The sequence below is a fragment of the Vigna angularis genome, chromosome 1, assembly GCF_016808095.1.
Source record: "Vigna angularis cultivar LongXiaoDou No.4 chromosome 1, ASM1680809v1, whole genome shotgun sequence".
In the NCBI taxonomy this organism is placed as follows: domain Eukaryota; kingdom Viridiplantae; phylum Streptophyta; class Magnoliopsida; order Fabales; family Fabaceae; genus Vigna; species Vigna angularis.
Genome location: NC_068970.1, coordinates 63,922,272 through 63,937,823, shown reverse-complemented (window position 1 = coordinate 63,937,823; position 15,552 = coordinate 63,922,272). Strand labels below are relative to the sequence as shown.

Here is a 15,552-nt window from a genome sequence, read left to right as displayed (position 1 = left end):
ATAATTATATATTTTTGAATTTTATTTAAAATAATTAAGTTGCATAAAATCTAATTATATTAGAAATATGAAATGTTGAGTGTTATTCATCTAAGAATCTAGAAAATAATTTAGGAGTAGGAGTGGTTTTTAAAAAATAAATATTTATTATTTTATTAATAAAAGGTGAAGATTATAAATAGAATTTCTATTAATTGACTTTTATTTTATAAAAATTATAATTTTTTTATAATTTTTTCTAAAATTCTCCTTTATCTTCTATTTAAAATTGTAACACCTTCATTATTTAAAAAATTAAAGATTATAGAATTAATTCTGGTAGAGAATTTTATTCCGGAGTAAGAATAATTTTTGTTTTTTTATGTCAACGAGTGTTTTGAGTTTAATGAGATTTGAAGTTTAATATATATGACTTAAAATAACTCAAAAGTGAATTTCTTCTTGTTTGTGATCATAAAAATATGCTTAAATTTTTAATTAAAGTTTGTTTGTATATTTAGATCATTATGCGAGGAATAAAGCTCTAAGGAAACATTTTTTTAGTCAAAGAATAGTTTTGTAAAGAAAAGGAAAGTTTATTATTATTATTTTGTTCAAGTATTAACATGTTTGTGAATAGTGCAAGTGGGGTTTGGGACACTAACCATTGTTGGATGCTTACTTGATATACAATTCTAGTGGTCTTGACGTTGGGCATTAGCTTGTTTAGGCTGATTTTGAGCATTAGTGCTGACACTTAGCATAAATGTGCTATGTAAAATGTTCTAACATTGGAAATTAAGGGTGTTTTATGATTTATAAAGATTTTCTTATTTATTTGTGGTATGAATGAGAGTAATTTTATAGAGAATTGTTTCACTATATATGAGTTTGAATATGTATTGGATAAGAAGTCAGCTTAACTCTATTAAACTCATAAATTATAGAAAATAGAGTTTAGGTGGCGAGAGTTTTATTTATACATATCTGTGGGATGTTAAGTTTGCTTACAAATCACTTTGAGATGCACTCATTAAAATTCTATGTACATTCTAAAATTTATTTTCGAAATACATCACTTAATTTATTCCAAAAATTCATATTTGAAGTCCAGGTTGATATTTGTATTTAGAAGCAACTATGTATATTTCCTAACTTGAACTCGCATTTCTTCAACGTATCTTTATCAACATAGAACATAGGTTGGATGATTTCTGCATATCCGAATATCATGTTTCTTTTATATTAATATTAAATATTACTAAGTTATTATATTTAAAATTTTCACATTTTGTGAAAAAATAAACAATAAAACTAATAACCGATTTTACAAACCATAATAAAATATTATAAATTGTATATTCCATGTGTCATTGCCGACAGATACCTTGTCTAAATTTTTCATCTATAAGGAACACGTAAACTAAAAATTGAGTAATTTGTAAGAATATTTATTATTATAATAATCATATATAATAATAAAAATTATTACCAACATAAGTAACTATACTTTCAATATGATTTATTATGTGCTAAATATTTTACTATTAATTATGATTCTTTTTTTCACAAATCTTTTTCATCCAAAATTTTATTATAATGAAAAGTATGTTGTTTAAAATTCTCCTACTTATCTTTAGAGGTTTGTGGCTAAGTAGAATTAAAATAATCATTGATTACTCATTTACTTCCCTATCAAACCTCACACATCACATTAAATATGAATTTAGCTTATTTCAAAGTAAATTAATGTAGTATACAGAAAATTACATATATAAGTACAAAATTCATGTCTCAACAATAGGTATAAAAGTGAAACACAATATATATATATATATATATATATATATATATATATATATATATATATATATATATATATATATATATATATATATATATATATATATATATATATAACATAGTTTACCGTGTCAATTGTGTTCTCTTTTTCATTTCATTTTTTTTTCATCTTTCTACTTGTTCTAACTAAAGTTTTAAGCTTTTTTGTAGAAATCTAAAAAGTTTATTCCCTATTATAGAAAGTTTCATTATTTCAGCAAGAGAGAAAATGAATATCTAACAGTATGAAACACATATAATCTAGCTTCCGAATTTAAAAATAATAATTAACTAAACTTCATTGTACATATTAGTGGAAATATAGTAAAGTCTTGGATGCAACTGTTCTGTAAGGATTTTTCCTTCACATTTCTCATCCAAGTTAATTCTGTTGCTACAACCACTGAGAAGTAGTCCAATAAACTTTGATAGATTACAACAATGCACGAGTAATGTTTACAACATCAAGAGTTGAGTCTGGTTTTCTCTTGAAAAGGTAGTAATTAACAACCTTAAAGAAAGTGATTCCATTATTGAACTTAGAAATGGAACCATTTTCATCTACAGCACAATAATTCACAAGCTAGGTTTACACGATTTACACAGGCACTTCACCAAATGGAGTCCATATTGAATGGTTGCTCCTGCAGTTCTAAAGTTCTGGAAGAAGCTGAGACACTGAGATTTGGAGTGAGATTATCAGTTCCAATATTATTGTGAGGAAATGTTTGAGGAACGTACGTTGCAAAGTGATCACCAGTTGCAGCTTCTCTTTGTTGATATGTACTCCTAAGCTGCAATGCCCTGAGAAGCAATGAATTGACAGAAAGGTTTGGATTCAGCATCAACCCAGAAGGCCATGGAAGAGATGGAAGCTCAGTTGCAGAAGGCCAATTCATGGTCGAGTTCATGTTTGTGCTGACATTGCTGGGATCACCAGTACTGTTGTAAATTTGTGCTGCAACACTAGATGAATTTGCAATGCTATTCAGATTTGGTAGGTCTGCATCACCAAATTCATTCGCCATTGAGGTAGGAGACTCTTGAGATGGTTGAGAGGATGATGTCTGCTGCGCTTTCTTTGGTGCTGAGCTCTTCTGGAAGACTCTGCAAATCACCCATTCTTCCTGCAGAAGTTAACAAAACCATCTCAGATAAAAAACTATGCATGATAGATAACTTTCGTTTTAATTCAACTTGTTATTTTTTAATAAATGCCTATAAATTATAACTGTGCTTTATCTTATAAAATACACTTTTCCATTTAAAGTAAATAAATTTTACTTTATTTCAGTTATATCTATATATGAATATTTAAGTACACCAAGTTATTACCAAGAAACAACCAAAATTACCACGAATCTGTGTTTGCGTGTGATATTTCAAGAAGACCATAATTATATTTATACATTTATTTAATGATGTTTAAAAGCTGATTATGTTGTTGTAAAAGATATATATGTGTTGAATATTCAAAATAAGTTTAAACATTTTTCAAACTCAGTTATTGCATGTGCTTTCTCGACACACATGCATATGCATTATAATATTTCAAGAAAATGGTATATTCTTGATGATCCAATCTAATTCACGTAATAAATTTAAGAGTGATTTTGAAAAGCAAAAAAATACATTTATTTATTTTATTTTAAATAGCTATATATACGTGTGTGTTTTTCAATTAATATCCTTAAAGAAAAACGTTTAATTAATAATTATTTTTCTCTGTCAACATTAAGCATAATAAGATATCTGAACATTATTGGTACAATTAAATTATTGAAAGCTTTTAACTCCAATAATTTTATAATTTTATTATGAATGAAACATTCTGCTATGAATTAAATGAATATTTTTGAGAATTGATGTCTGTTGTATTTATAAAATGAATATGATATTTATTGATAATATATATATATATATATATATATATATATATATATATATATATATATATATATATATATGTGTGTGTGTGTGTGTGAATGCATATATAATGCATTGATTTACTTACCTTAGAAGATCTATAGGGCTGCTTGTTTTGAAGTCTATATTCATGCATAACCCAGTTACTTTTCTCACCCCTTGGAGCTCTGCCCATATAAAACACCAAAGTTTTCTTCATCCCTATCAAAACTCCACCGCCAAATATCTCCTTATCTTTTCCGGTGGTTTTCCAATACCCTGATTCCGTCGCTCGGTTCGTCCGAAGCCCCGTCGGATATTTCCGATCTTTCAGGCTGAAGAAATACCATTCCTTCTCCCCCATCGAAGCCTTACCTATTTCATATCACAAACATCAAATTTCTCACTTATTCCTACATGCATGCATCTCAAAATTATACTTACAGATTTTAACGTTTTAAAACATATTAAAATGATCTTTAAAGTACTAACGTTAGTATATTATTAATGCTCCAGAAGACAACACCAAAAAATTCAGAAGGAATGTCAAATTTTCTTGAATAACCTACAAATAAATGAGGAAATTGGTTTGAAGAACAAGACATATACATATACCAAGTTCGTTTACTCATTTAATTACGCTTCTGATGATGAAAATTAACAGACAGAAAAGGTATATTTTCTGTTTTTCTGACTTGAACATGTAAAATATCTTGCAAATAACCGTAAATCAAAGAACATAAGTACAAGGTCATGCAAAAGGATATTAATAAAAAGAAGGTATATATATATATATAGGTGTAGGTTTTGGAATTGAAGAGAGTGAAAAGCAGGTATATAATAAAGAGAGATGATGAGGAAGATGTGTAAAAGTGTACCTGGGAGGTCCCAAGGTTCAGATTTATTGAGATCAACAACTGCGACAACCTTGGATGTGAAGCTAACGTCAGACACTTTCCTTAATAAATAATATGTGATGAGTTCTTCATCTGTAGGATGGAACCTGAACCCAGGAGGTAGGTTTTCTTCCATCTTCTTAACTGTCAGCCCAATTAATTAACGGATTCCTTCAAGACTCTACCTTGCCAAAACTGAAAAACCTTCTTCAGAACTATAGTACGGAAAATAGATCATCCAAAATTTATAAGCTCTTTTTCATCACCATGAACAGCTCTTATAAATGGCTTCTCCGCTTTTCACAACTTGCATCCACATATTATTTTTAATAAATACATGCACAGCTAACTCTTTGACAAACATGAACTCTCCCAAAACCATGTAGTTTTTTTCTTCCTGTATATTAATTTTAAATAACTATATATCAAGCTTCGGTTACGTATATCGTTGATTAATTCCAATACTACCACTTTGTTTTACGCGTATTTACTCACTCAAACCAAGAGTAAATATGAGCTTGAATAGTCCAATATTGTGCGTTTTGTGTTATAGTCAATAATCCAGCCAAAAAGTGTCATAATCAATTAGTATAAAGGGATGGGAAAATGTGTAGTATTTATTAGGAAGGCTAGTTGCAATTATTTGTGCACGAGGGGGTTGAGTCTATGTTACACCCTAATTGGGATATAGATTTTCGTCTACTATGATCCTCTTCAACTACCTTCACCCATTTCTACCCACCAAAACCTTTGCCAAACTTCTGCTATAGTCCAATCAGAACGTGTGCTTAATTCAAACCACATTCTCTCTCATTGTAGATGCTGTAGGTACATATGTATCAAACAGTGCCCAATACCTACCGTTATTCCTCAAAATTCTAACAAAATTACTCTCAGTACGCTAATTAAATGATCTTGTTTAACCAAAACGAAGTTTCATGTGTACATTAGCAGCTCTTACATTGATTAATGACTGTTAGGAAGGGGTGTTTGTGTGGACTATTGACATATTATTATTTATTTTGGTTAGTGTTTACGTCGACTAGTATTACTATGAGTGGTTAAAATGGTCACCAACCTTTGCCTATAGGGTAAACGTTTCCGTTGGACCTTTTCAATCGTATTTCATGGCTAATCTTCAAAGCATCCCAAATTTCAATCCTACCCAAAACTTTGTGAATCCCTCATTTTCTGCGTTTTTTAGGAACATCGATCGGGATTCTAGAACCAGCGTTGTTTTACTCACTTTTTCATTCGTATACATAGGGATGGGAACAACCAATCTAAGTGAGCACAAGCTCATCGTTCTAATTAAGCCAAATAATTATAGAATGAATATTATTTTCTTCCCAACTTCATGTGTCTCTTGTAAGATTTTTCTAGAAAAAAAAAATATGATCCTTTCTAAATTCGAAACACAACAAAAATAAATTAAACAAATATACAGAATAAGACAGAAATAACAGACATCACAATCTGACATATGAATAAGTTAAATGAAAATTTATCCTAAAAATATTAATCTTTTATAAGAATCTGAGTTCTAATTTAACAATCAAGACAATTCTCTCTCAAGACATATAACCTAACTCAAAAATTTACATTACTTTTTTATATCTCTGTATACAAATACATAAGTTTAAGAAACTCTAAAAAAACTTAGAATAAAACTCAAATACATAAAAATAACATAAAGCAAAAATCACAAATGCAAACTTTCGCAAGTATTAACTCCTTAATGAGGATCTCGACACCCTCATCTTTGACACTAATTATAAAGACCTCCACATGATGCTTGAATATGATTGCCTCTCTTAGAACCACACACCTCTCCCTTTCTTAGAGTTGTACGCCTCTCTTATAGAACGTGGTATTTGTTATGTAAATGATTATATATTATACTAGATTATTAACATTTTAATTGAGAATTTGTGTTTGGGAACTATGATCATTATGTAAGGTATTTATTATGATCATGTATTATATTAGATCATAGAGATTTTATTTAGAAGTTTATGATTGAAAATTATATTATTTTACTGGGTATTTATTATATAAATACAGAAGGAATAATAATGAAAAAAAAAACATATACTTTCTATAATGGTTAAGGTTAAACACGTCATGTATTATTTCTTATGACATATGTAACACTAATCATTAGTATCATATTCTACTATGAAGATTAAAACTATAATCATCGTCATAGGACCACATTTTATGAAGATTAAAACTCTAATCATCATCATACGAAGTTTTCTTTGATGGATATGACATTTTTAATGCTTTTTTCTATATGATTATTCATTTCCAATCGATATAGAAGTGATTCTTTTATGACAATTCTTGAACCGTCGTAGAAGTATAAATTTTTTATGTTAAATGCATTTATGATGATTCTGAAATTATTATAAAAAATATTCTTTTAGATAATTGATATTATATTTAAAAAATAAACTTTAAATCTAAGTTAGTAACTTTAAATTAACTTAATTTTATAAGCTGAGGTTTATGCTTTCATAGCATAAATTCGTTTTATTTTTAATTTTGTTATGTTCAATATAATCATCTCCTTTTGCATGTGTTATGGTACAGCGGTGAAAGCAAATGAAAGATAAAAGAAGGCAGTAATGCGATAATTGAGTTGTACTTGATCGATGAATTGTTTAGCTTATGAAAAAGAAATATGATTAATTCAATTTAATATATTAGAATTAGGGTTTTTAATTGTAATTACTTAGTGGAGACTGAAGCAAGGCAGATAAGACCGCCGTCACGATTTGATGTTAAGATCCGGAATCAACTTTAATAACACAACAATTTTCAGTTGCAACCATTGTTATAAAAATTATCTTTACACTTTTTTCTTTTCTAAGTTAACCAACCAATAACCCTATTAGGTTTGAATAATATTATGAGACAAGTAACCTTTTTTCCCATTCATTTAACTAACCGTGTTATTTTTTTAGCATTTAACTGATTATATCAATGAATATTAATTATAATTAATAAAATTCTTCTTGTTGAATTAAATTCAAAGATTTTTTTTAATTCATTAATTAATTTAGAATAAATCTAATAAGTCATGTTTGGCATTGGACTGCAATAACATCTTTAGATATTTAAGCTATTTTGATTAGTTGAGGTTTAATTTTTTTTAACTCGTCTAATCCTACCGTAAATATTCAAAACCACCTTCCTTGTTTTTCTATGTTATTTTTTTTTTCCAATTCATATATGATTAAATCTCCTTTAAAGTTAATTAACAGTTTACACTGACCCTGTGTTAACACCTAACTGCAGTAATAGAGTGATTAATCACAATATCTACTAAGCCGATCTAAATTAGTTCGTAATTGACTTGATATATAAACGTTTAATATTTGTATTTAATATTTATAAATAAAAAATTTATATATCTTGTTTTGTTTTAGTAAAATATCATTTTTTTATATAACGTACAATCAATTTTTAATCTTTAGTACAATAAAAAAATTAATTGGTCTTCCTACAATAATTATAATTGTATTTGAGTTTTACTCGTAATAATTAAGTAATTGCACTGTTAAATGCTAATATAGATATTGTTATATGATATTTGTAACCAATTAGGTTAATTTTTTTTTCTTAGTGAAAATTAAAATTAGTTTTTTTTTTAATTTTGAATTAATTTAGTTTTTCAACTTATAAAATGTGTGGATTTAATTTTTTAAAATTTTGTTAAATTTATTTAAGATGGTTTCAAATGTGTTTCTACTTAACATTTTAAAGTGTAAGCAATTCAAGTATTATTATGAAATGCATTTAAAACATCAAATAAACTTACTAAAATTTAGTTAAAATAATTAAATCCCCGTATTTTTAAAGTTGAAAGACTAAATTGGATTTGAAATTTTGACTAATTTTAATTTTTATTGAAAATAAAGAACCAAAAACATATTTAATCATATATTTTATTTAGGTACTTCTGAATTTTAATGTTAATATAATTTTACAAAATTGATTGAATATTATTTAATGTTAATATATTTGGATGTTATATTAAATAATTTGATTGATAAGCTAATTGAAACATTACTATTCTTGAAAAAAATAAGTTAGGAGTTAGTAGTCAAATGACTTTTGTTTGCATTATTTTGAGTTAAACAGTTTTTAAAAATAAAATTGAAATAAAATAGTTGAATATTATATATTACATTAAAAAAATAATTTTTTTCTAATAATTACCATCTATCAATAATAACAAAAATATGTTGATAAATCATATTTATCAACAGATTATCGACCAATAAATTAATTAGTAAAGTGATTGTCAAAAAAGTTTATTATTCGTCCATAAGTACAAATGACCTCAAATACATCAATTATATTCGTTATTAAAATGCGTGAAGGAGTATCCTCCTCACTCCTCCTTTCACTTTTGTTTATTTTTTTTTCATCTTCCACCACAACCAGTCTAGGTCATTTTCATCCTCATAGACCTTCTCCTTCTATATTTGTCTTCCTCTTCCTCAACTTCTTCTTCCTCACCTATTTCTTTAACTCAGACCACCACCACCATCAACGTTCCTGACAATTAATGACATTACTAGTGTGCGTTACCGACAAACCTTTATGTCACCTACCAATCTCTACATCACTCCGTGGCCTCCATGACAAGCTTTCATTTAACAATTTTTCCAACAGACTTTACAAACTCATTTTTTCAAACAAAAGTATCCGTCAATAAATTTAAATGTGAACTTCGTTAGAAATATTTGTCACTAAATTAAAGTTTATCAACAAATTATTGATCGTGGGTAATTTTTCATTAGTAGTAAACAAAATTCTTGTAGTATTATATATTATTAAGTTAAATAAAAAATAAACCAAAAAACCTTAAAAGTGAGATACTTTTTAAAATAAATTAAAATTTTGTATTAGTTATAATGTTTCATTAGAGATGTATAATAACTAATACAAATTATGATTATAATTAAAACATAAATTAGCAATCATATTATTACTTTTTATAAATGATATTACTAAAATAATTTTGTTTTTTCTTTTGTTTAAACAGATAAGTAATTAATTTAGGAACAACTTAAAAATAAAAAATTAATGCGTCATTGAATACTGAAAATATCAATTATTTTGAATTATTTTTTAAAAGATTAAAGCTACATTATTTTTGAGACGAAAAGGTATTAACTAACTTATATATAAGTAAACAGAAAAGGTATATTAACTAAATCATATATAATGATATACCAATACTTTTTAACTATCTTAAATTCAAATTACAATTACTACAATGTATCAATTAGAAATTCTCCACTAATGTAAACTAGTTTTCTTATTATTGTTTTATCTTACAGTTATAGTTTTTTTAATTAAGACAAATATTAAATATTCGAGTTTTAAAATAATTTAAATTTTTAAAATACATTATCTCCAAGCTTACTGTAAAATTATTTATTTTATGAACAAATACTTAATTTTTTACTTGTACGCATGAAGAAAGATTATAGGTAAACGAAAATATGATCTATATATTGTCAACAAAAATTGATTAACATTGAAAACTACCGGCAATAAATTAATTGGTCATAATATCTTTGAGAAATTTAAACAACAAAATAAATGCAAAAAAGTATAACAATTGAAATTCTTTTGATTCGTGAGGATGTTGAATGTTGCAACTTAAGTTCTTCATACTTATTAATAATCTTTTCTTCCGTGGTGTGTTGCTAAATTCATTATTATGAACGGTGGACCAATCAAGACTTTAATCTAATATGCTACACGTAACGTCCACCACGAAGCTCAAACTTTTGGTTAATGTGTGTATATCTATAAATAAAGATCTTGATGGTGATGATTTTATACATTGTGAGATATTAACAACGTCAACCCAAATCTCTAAATCTCATTAAGATGCTAATAGTTTAACTTCTACATATAAAAGAAAAATGCATTAACAAAACATAATAACTTATATAATGAGTAAATGTGTCTAAATAATCATAGTATGTGTATTATATGTCCATAAGTCCACTTCAGATGATCGGTCACATGTTTAAACCTAGAGAATCAAGATAAGTAGTATAAATTAGAGATCGAATGGACGTTTCGAGCAATAAACATTTTCAAGCACTATTTCAAATTAAGATTACTGTTAAATGCTACTTAGTAGGTAACAAGTCATGATTGAATCGTGATTAGGGTTTTACTAATCACAAACTCATCCAAAAAATTATAAAAAGAAGTCACAAGTAAGAATGTAGGTAATTGTATTTACTACGAATTTAAATATTTGTTGTGATTCTGATCGAATTAATTACTGACTTAAGTATTGAAGTGCTTTGACAAGTATTTTGACTGCAAGCAAGGAAGAATTTAAACTAAAAATATTCAAAATTACCCAAGCTAAGTTGGAAAAAAAAGGTGTGAAGATGTTTATGACTATACCCGACCCTATGTCCCAAACATATTTATCAATTATTATACCATATAGCTTATTCATTCTTTTTACCTTCATTATCAGGTTGGCTAAACTCTAAATAATAATCATATAATTAATATCACTTTTTCCTCCTGAGCCTGCAATCTTAGTAACCACGTTAAAGACAAGGATCAATAAAGAGAGTGTTGGCACAAGAATTCGCAAGTGACACACCCAACTACTATCTTTTCCCAAATGGATCTTTCTTCAATCAATAGGTAAGGAATAATATTAAACAAAAAAAAAACTATTTCCTGTTTTGGAATAGGAAGAATCAGAACTCAGAAACAGTATCTATTGAGTTAAACAATGTATGAATTCGAAGCACTTCTCCTCCAAGATTGTCTTGTGACGTAATTCTTTAATAAAGTGCACTTCATGTTTGTCTACCTATGCGTGTGTCTCGGTTTTGGTCTCTTCTTTTGCTTTTTGTTCTTCTAGGAAAAAGAACCCTCTCTTACACTGGATTTTCTACTTCAAATACACACTACAAAACGTTACCTGCGTACTTTTTTCATTAAAAGCAGAATAAATATTATACCCCTTGCGTTATTTAATTCCCATAATAATGGCTTGCACATTACAATTAAACTCTCGTAATATTATATGAAAACTGTACAATGTTTAGTAAAAAGATTATAACAACTTCTTTTAAGATATGTATGTCTTATTATAACTAGGAGTGGAGGTAGTATTTAATTATATCATGATCATGAGGGACCCTATTTTGTGAACTAAATTTGGATGATCAAATGAAAAGCCAAAAAAAATGCTATAAAAATGTGTGGATACCTCTTACGAGTGAAAGATAATTTCTGTGAAATGCAGAAAACGAAGGCTTAGTGTCTTTCTCTGATAAAATAATATTAAAATTTGCATGCTATGCTCCTACTAGAAGACTCGTAGATCTTGTTGTAAGAAAGAAGACATTCTAAACCATGTGAAGTTCACGACAGGTTTGTCCATGGTGCTTAGGGCTTATAACCAGGGCCATGCAGCATTTGAGGGATATTAGAGATTTTGACATTTCAGATTTGACCAAGAAGGATACATATTACGAAAGCAACGCAAGGCCACTTAATAAAGAAAATGCTGCTATGTCCCAAAGAAGATGCACTTCTTAAACTATTCTACAATGTCTCAAGCCCTCTTCACCTTCTCTTTCTCCTTCTCTTCTCCTCTGCCGTTTTCCTTCTTACCTTCTTCACCTTCTCAGGCAGATACCCCTTCATCCAAAGGTCTTCTCCATTTCTCTATCTCTTCATTACACGTTTTCTTCTGCCTCCACACTCTCACTTGTACCTTTTTTCTTTGTGTGTAGCAGGGATCAAGAATATGAATATGTGTACACCGAGGATGAAGAAGAAGAAGATACTCAAGAAGGGTATTCTTGTGTTGATTCTACCGAGGGAGAAAACATCACTTGTGGGAAAGGAGTTCCTGTGTTTGTGTACAATGAGAGGCATCAAAGGACTCATTCTTATTCGGAAGAATTCGTAAGCCCCAGAGAGAGCTTGAATGAAGAGTCAGAAGAAAAACATTATTCTGAAACGTTGTCTCTCCATAAGTCTCCGCAAGTTTCTGACTTCGACAATGAAGGGGCAGAAACGGTCGAAGAAGACTTTACAGCAAGAGATTCTGATTCTGTTCCAAAATCTACCAAAGTTACCAAAGTTGAAAGCAGGAACACCTCCCCCTTCAACCTCAACGCGTACAAAGGAAAAAAACACCATGACGGTATCTCCTTACGTTATACCTTATGTATCACCATTTTATATTAGTGTTATGGTAGTGTAAAAACCGTATTATGTATATAATTTTTGGATTTAGTTAAACTCCAATTCTAACTTTTTCAAGCTTATCAGATGACTTGCTATTAATCATGCAAAGTTTATATTTGAGATATTCAATGGTAAGTGTAAACCTTATGAACTAGTTTTTGGTTGAGTTAGGCCTAAATCCAAAATTTAAGATTATAGCTGTTGTGATACTCTTACATGCTCCATTTCTACAAGGTAAAGTTTCTGATGTTAGTTACTTTATGCAGACGATCACGTTAGCGTTGAAATTATCAGAAACAAGAAGGTGCAAGAGCCAAACGCTGCTAGGGATGAGAGATTCTTTGTTTTTGCTTCTACCCAGTTGCAGAGTAAGAAGTTGATGGTTGAAGAGAAGGATGATGAGTCCTCTAAATGGAAGAGCTCCATCAATTGCAGGGATTCCGAGACTGAGGAGGATGCATTTTCTTCTTCATCCAGAAGAAGTTGCCCCAAGTGGGAATCATACACATTGTTCCAAAAATATGATGAAGAAATGGCAATCCTAGACAGAATTAGTGCACAGAAACTTCATGAAACAGGTAACAATCTTTTTTCTAATTCCAAGTGCATTACTTATAAGAAAAATTATTAATCCAATATTTCAGAGTCATTAAGGTCCATCCAAATGTCTCCAAGATCAATGTCAGAGCGTATTGTGTACAAGTTTCAGACTATAAATAAAAAATCTGTTGATGTTGGTCACAATCCATATCGCGAACTAGAGGCTGCATACGTAGCACAAATTTGCTTGACATGGGAAGCCCTTAGTTGGAACTACAAAAATTTTCGTTCCAAACATGCCTCACGCCAGGACAATGACACGGGTTGTTCTGCCACAGTTGCTCAACAATTCCAGCAGTTTCAGGTTTTGTTACAGAGATACATTGAGAATGAGCCTTATGAGCACGGTAGGAGACCTGAAATCTATGCTAGAATGAGACTTTTGGCACCCAAATTGCTCCTAGTGCCAGAATATCAAGGTATGAATATTAGTTTTCATTCCTCTAATAGTAGCACATCTCATGTCACAAGGTGAAATAATTATGTACTTTTGTTAATTTTCTTTAAAAAAATTAGAGGAGGATCAGAAGGATGGTGGTTTTCAATGCAAAATATCATCAGCTTCATTTCTGAAGATAATGGAAGATGGGATCAAAACATTCATGAATTTTCTAAAGAATGACAAAGAGAAACCCTGTCAGATCCTTGCAGCCTACTTCAGGAGAAACCAAAGAGGCACAGTTGATCCAACACTACTGGGACTAATGAAGAAGGTTAACCAAAAGGCAAGATTCAAATTTCAAAGCAATTGTTCTTCAACATTTGTTTTTAATTCAGTTTTCTGACACATGCTTTTGTGTCCACCTAATCTACAGAAGAGGGTGAAGGTTAAAGATCTTAACCATGCAGGGAAATGCTTGAGGAAGAGAAAGTTAAAGGTGGAAAAGGATATGGATATTTTGATGGCTCTGACAGACCTAAAAGTTGTGTCAAGGGTTTTAAGAATGAGTGAATTGAGTGAAGAGCAGTTGCACTGGTGTGAAGAGAAGATGAGCAAAGTGAGAATCATGGAAGGGAAACTTCAGAGAGATTATTCCACACCACTTTTCTTCCCCTCACTTTGACTCACCAGATGGTTTTGTTTGGTGATTCCATTGTTAGTATAGTTATAATTGCACAGAAGGAATATGCATGACACTCTATAATGTTAGATTAAAGAAAATGGAACCTTTCTACAAATTGAAACAACAAAACATGTGGAAACATGGATTGGGGTGTCCAAATTCAGAAAATGTTTATGTTATTATGCATTTTGAAGGTAGAAGGTCAGAGACAAATCAAGTGTTGAATCCAAATAAGAATGAACAAGGCTGTCACAGATGAAGTTGAATAAAACCATGCATAGTCTTAGAGAGAAATAAATAGAGAAAATAATGCAGAAACTGTCTACAGGTTATGAGATATTTATTGAATTTACGGCAGCATACATTATCTTGTAAGAAGTTAACAATAAGAATTTTTAAAAGGATATATTCATCATTGTATATATTGACATATTCAAGTTTGACTCCAAAAATACAATAAATCATATCTCTTTGTAAAATATTCTCAGTTATAGCAACAACTCAGATATTATCCTCCTCAATACAGATTCTTAACAAAATATTTATTTTTTCTTTCTAGTATACAAATATTTTTATTATTTATTTTTACATAATTTAGAGATATTTTTGTTTTTTTGGTAGGTACTCTATCTTTTTTATTTTAGATAAAACTGTTCTTCTAATTGTGACTATTTATTTAAATTGCAATCAAGCTTGAAACTATAATTAAAGGATTAAGTATAATAGTTTTTTTTTCTATTTATAAGCATTGATTAGTTGACGTGTATACATCTAGTAAAATTTACTTTTTAATATATATTATTGAAATAAACTAATGGCTGTTATAAGCTGAATATATACACCACAACTACCCTACTATGCATTTAAAGGAACATATAAAGGACAACACCACTTCTTCATTGACATTATTCCAATTCTCCCAAAAAAAAATAATATTGAACTCAGGTTTTTTTTTGTTACAAAATTGATTATATTATGATGGTTGTCCACTTGGATATGAA

The 15,552-nt window shown here is 29.0% G+C and overlaps 2 protein-coding genes across 2 annotated transcripts; one reads left to right on the top strand and one right to left on the bottom strand.

Annotated features, from left to right (window-relative positions):
* Positions 1-2,141: 2,141 nt before the first annotated feature.
* On the bottom strand, positions 2,142-4,906 carry LOC108347277 (protein CUP-SHAPED COTYLEDON 2). The gene is made up of 3 exons (XM_017586445.2): positions 4,605-4,906; positions 3,836-4,101; positions 2,142-2,948 (listed from the first exon to the last, which is right to left on the bottom strand). The coding sequence occupies exons 1-3, from the start codon at positions 4,756-4,758 to the stop codon at positions 2,433-2,435; spliced, it is 936 nt and encodes a 311-aa protein (XP_017441934.1). The 5' UTR covers positions 4,759-4,906; the 3' UTR covers positions 2,142-2,432.
* Positions 4,907-12,049: 7,143 nt separating this feature from the next.
* On the top strand, positions 12,050-15,024 carry LOC108347122 (uncharacterized). The gene is made up of 6 exons (XM_017586262.2): positions 12,050-12,344; positions 12,431-12,843; positions 13,154-13,465; positions 13,532-13,906; positions 14,004-14,212; positions 14,303-15,024. The coding sequence occupies exons 1-6, from the start codon at positions 12,196-12,198 to the stop codon at positions 14,549-14,551; spliced, it is 1,707 nt and encodes a 568-aa protein (XP_017441751.1). The 5' UTR covers positions 12,050-12,195; the 3' UTR covers positions 14,552-15,024.
* The last annotated feature ends 528 nt before the right edge of the window (positions 15,025-15,552 follow it).